The sequence below is a fragment of the Asparagus officinalis genome, chromosome 1, assembly GCF_001876935.1.
Source record: "Asparagus officinalis chromosome 1, Aspof.V1, whole genome shotgun sequence".
In the NCBI taxonomy this organism is placed as follows: Eukaryota; Viridiplantae; Streptophyta; class Magnoliopsida; order Asparagales; family Asparagaceae; genus Asparagus; species Asparagus officinalis.
The window spans coordinates 10,463,441-10,464,688 of NC_033794.1; the positions used below are offsets into that span (position 1 = coordinate 10,463,441).

A 1,248-nucleotide genomic window follows, 5' to 3' on the forward strand; every position below is an offset into this window, starting at 1 on the left:
ACAAAATTCTTGACTACAACAATGCAATCATGCTCCCCAACTCCTCTGATGACAATCTCAAACCTTCCCATCTCGACAAGCATCAGGAGAGCTGCTGCATTCTGCCCAAAGGCTTACACCAAAGACCTTCACTTTAACCACGACTTCTCTGCAACGAAGAAGCTCAAGGTACTTACCTTCACCAATCAATATATGGATTCTACTTAGCATTAGTTTATGTATTTGGTTTGTTTCCAAATGAAATGAAGGCTGGGGTGGACTTGGCAGCGAACTTGTTGGGCGTGACGCTGGGTCCAAAGGGGAGGAATGTGGTGTTGGAGAACAAATACGGGCCTCCGAAGATTGTTAATGATGGGGAGACCGTCCTCAAAGAGGTAATCGGTGTGTTAAATATTAGCGTTTGTTAAAGAATTGGATTTGGCTATTATGATAGTAGAAAAAGAAAGTCCCTTTTTTTTTAACTGAAGAGATTTGTGGAGATGGTGAACAAGCGGTGTGCACTAGAAAATACAGGTTTCTGAAGGCTGTGTCAAATTTGAAATAATAGTCGCTGTAAGTATCTCAACGCAAACGGTATCCTCTAGTGCATGCACACAAACCAATGGTTAGGTTGATGGGTTTAGTTGGCTCATGGAGGTGCTATTTTGTTGATAAAAGAACGGGTGAAATTATCGCTCATTTTTAGGTGGGTTTCTTGCTAGAAGCAATCATGCGCCCCCAAGTCGATTGTCTTCTTGGTAGTTTCAAAGCAAGTAGTTAGAACAATTTCACAAGAATCCTAGAAATTACATTAAAAACTTCCTTTACCTTTGTTGATAGTAGAAGACTTAAGTGAGAATTGGGATTGAAAGACTGGTCTAAAGGCCTATGAGAAGAGTTTTGATGGAAATAAAGCAAAGACACAATTTTCGGCATACTTTTGAAAACATTTCTTTCTCTTGCATGATATTCTTTAGATTGAATTAGAGGACCCACTGGAGAATGTTGGAGTTAAGTTGGTGAGACAAGCTGCTGCTAAAACAAATGATCTTGCTGGCGATGGCAGCACGACTTCAATTGTTCTTGCTCAAGGTCTCATTTCTGAAGGCGTGAAGGTATATATTTCACAGTTCGCTACATTTTGTTTCGCTTTTTTGACGATGGACTGAAAGAGGTAGAGGTTAACCCTTTTTTTGCCCCTTTTATGATGATTGAAACATCATTTTATCAATTCAAACAGTATTTTTCTTATTCACATGTTATCTTATT

At 39.3% G+C, this 1,248-nt stretch overlaps 1 protein-coding gene across 1 annotated transcript in view; it reads left to right on the forward strand.

The window, feature by feature from the left end:
* Positions 8-1,248, forward strand: part of LOC109849403 (ruBisCO large subunit-binding protein subunit beta, chloroplastic-like) — a 5,002-nt gene continuing 3,761 nt past the window's right edge. The window contains exons 1-3 of the mRNA XM_020419234.1: positions 8-168; positions 249-374; positions 957-1,094. Coding sequence (XP_020274823.1) covers positions 22-168; positions 249-374; positions 957-1,094 — 411 coding nt within the window. The 5' untranslated portion in view covers positions 8-21. The remainder of the gene's footprint in view (positions 169-248; positions 375-956; positions 1,095-1,248) is intronic.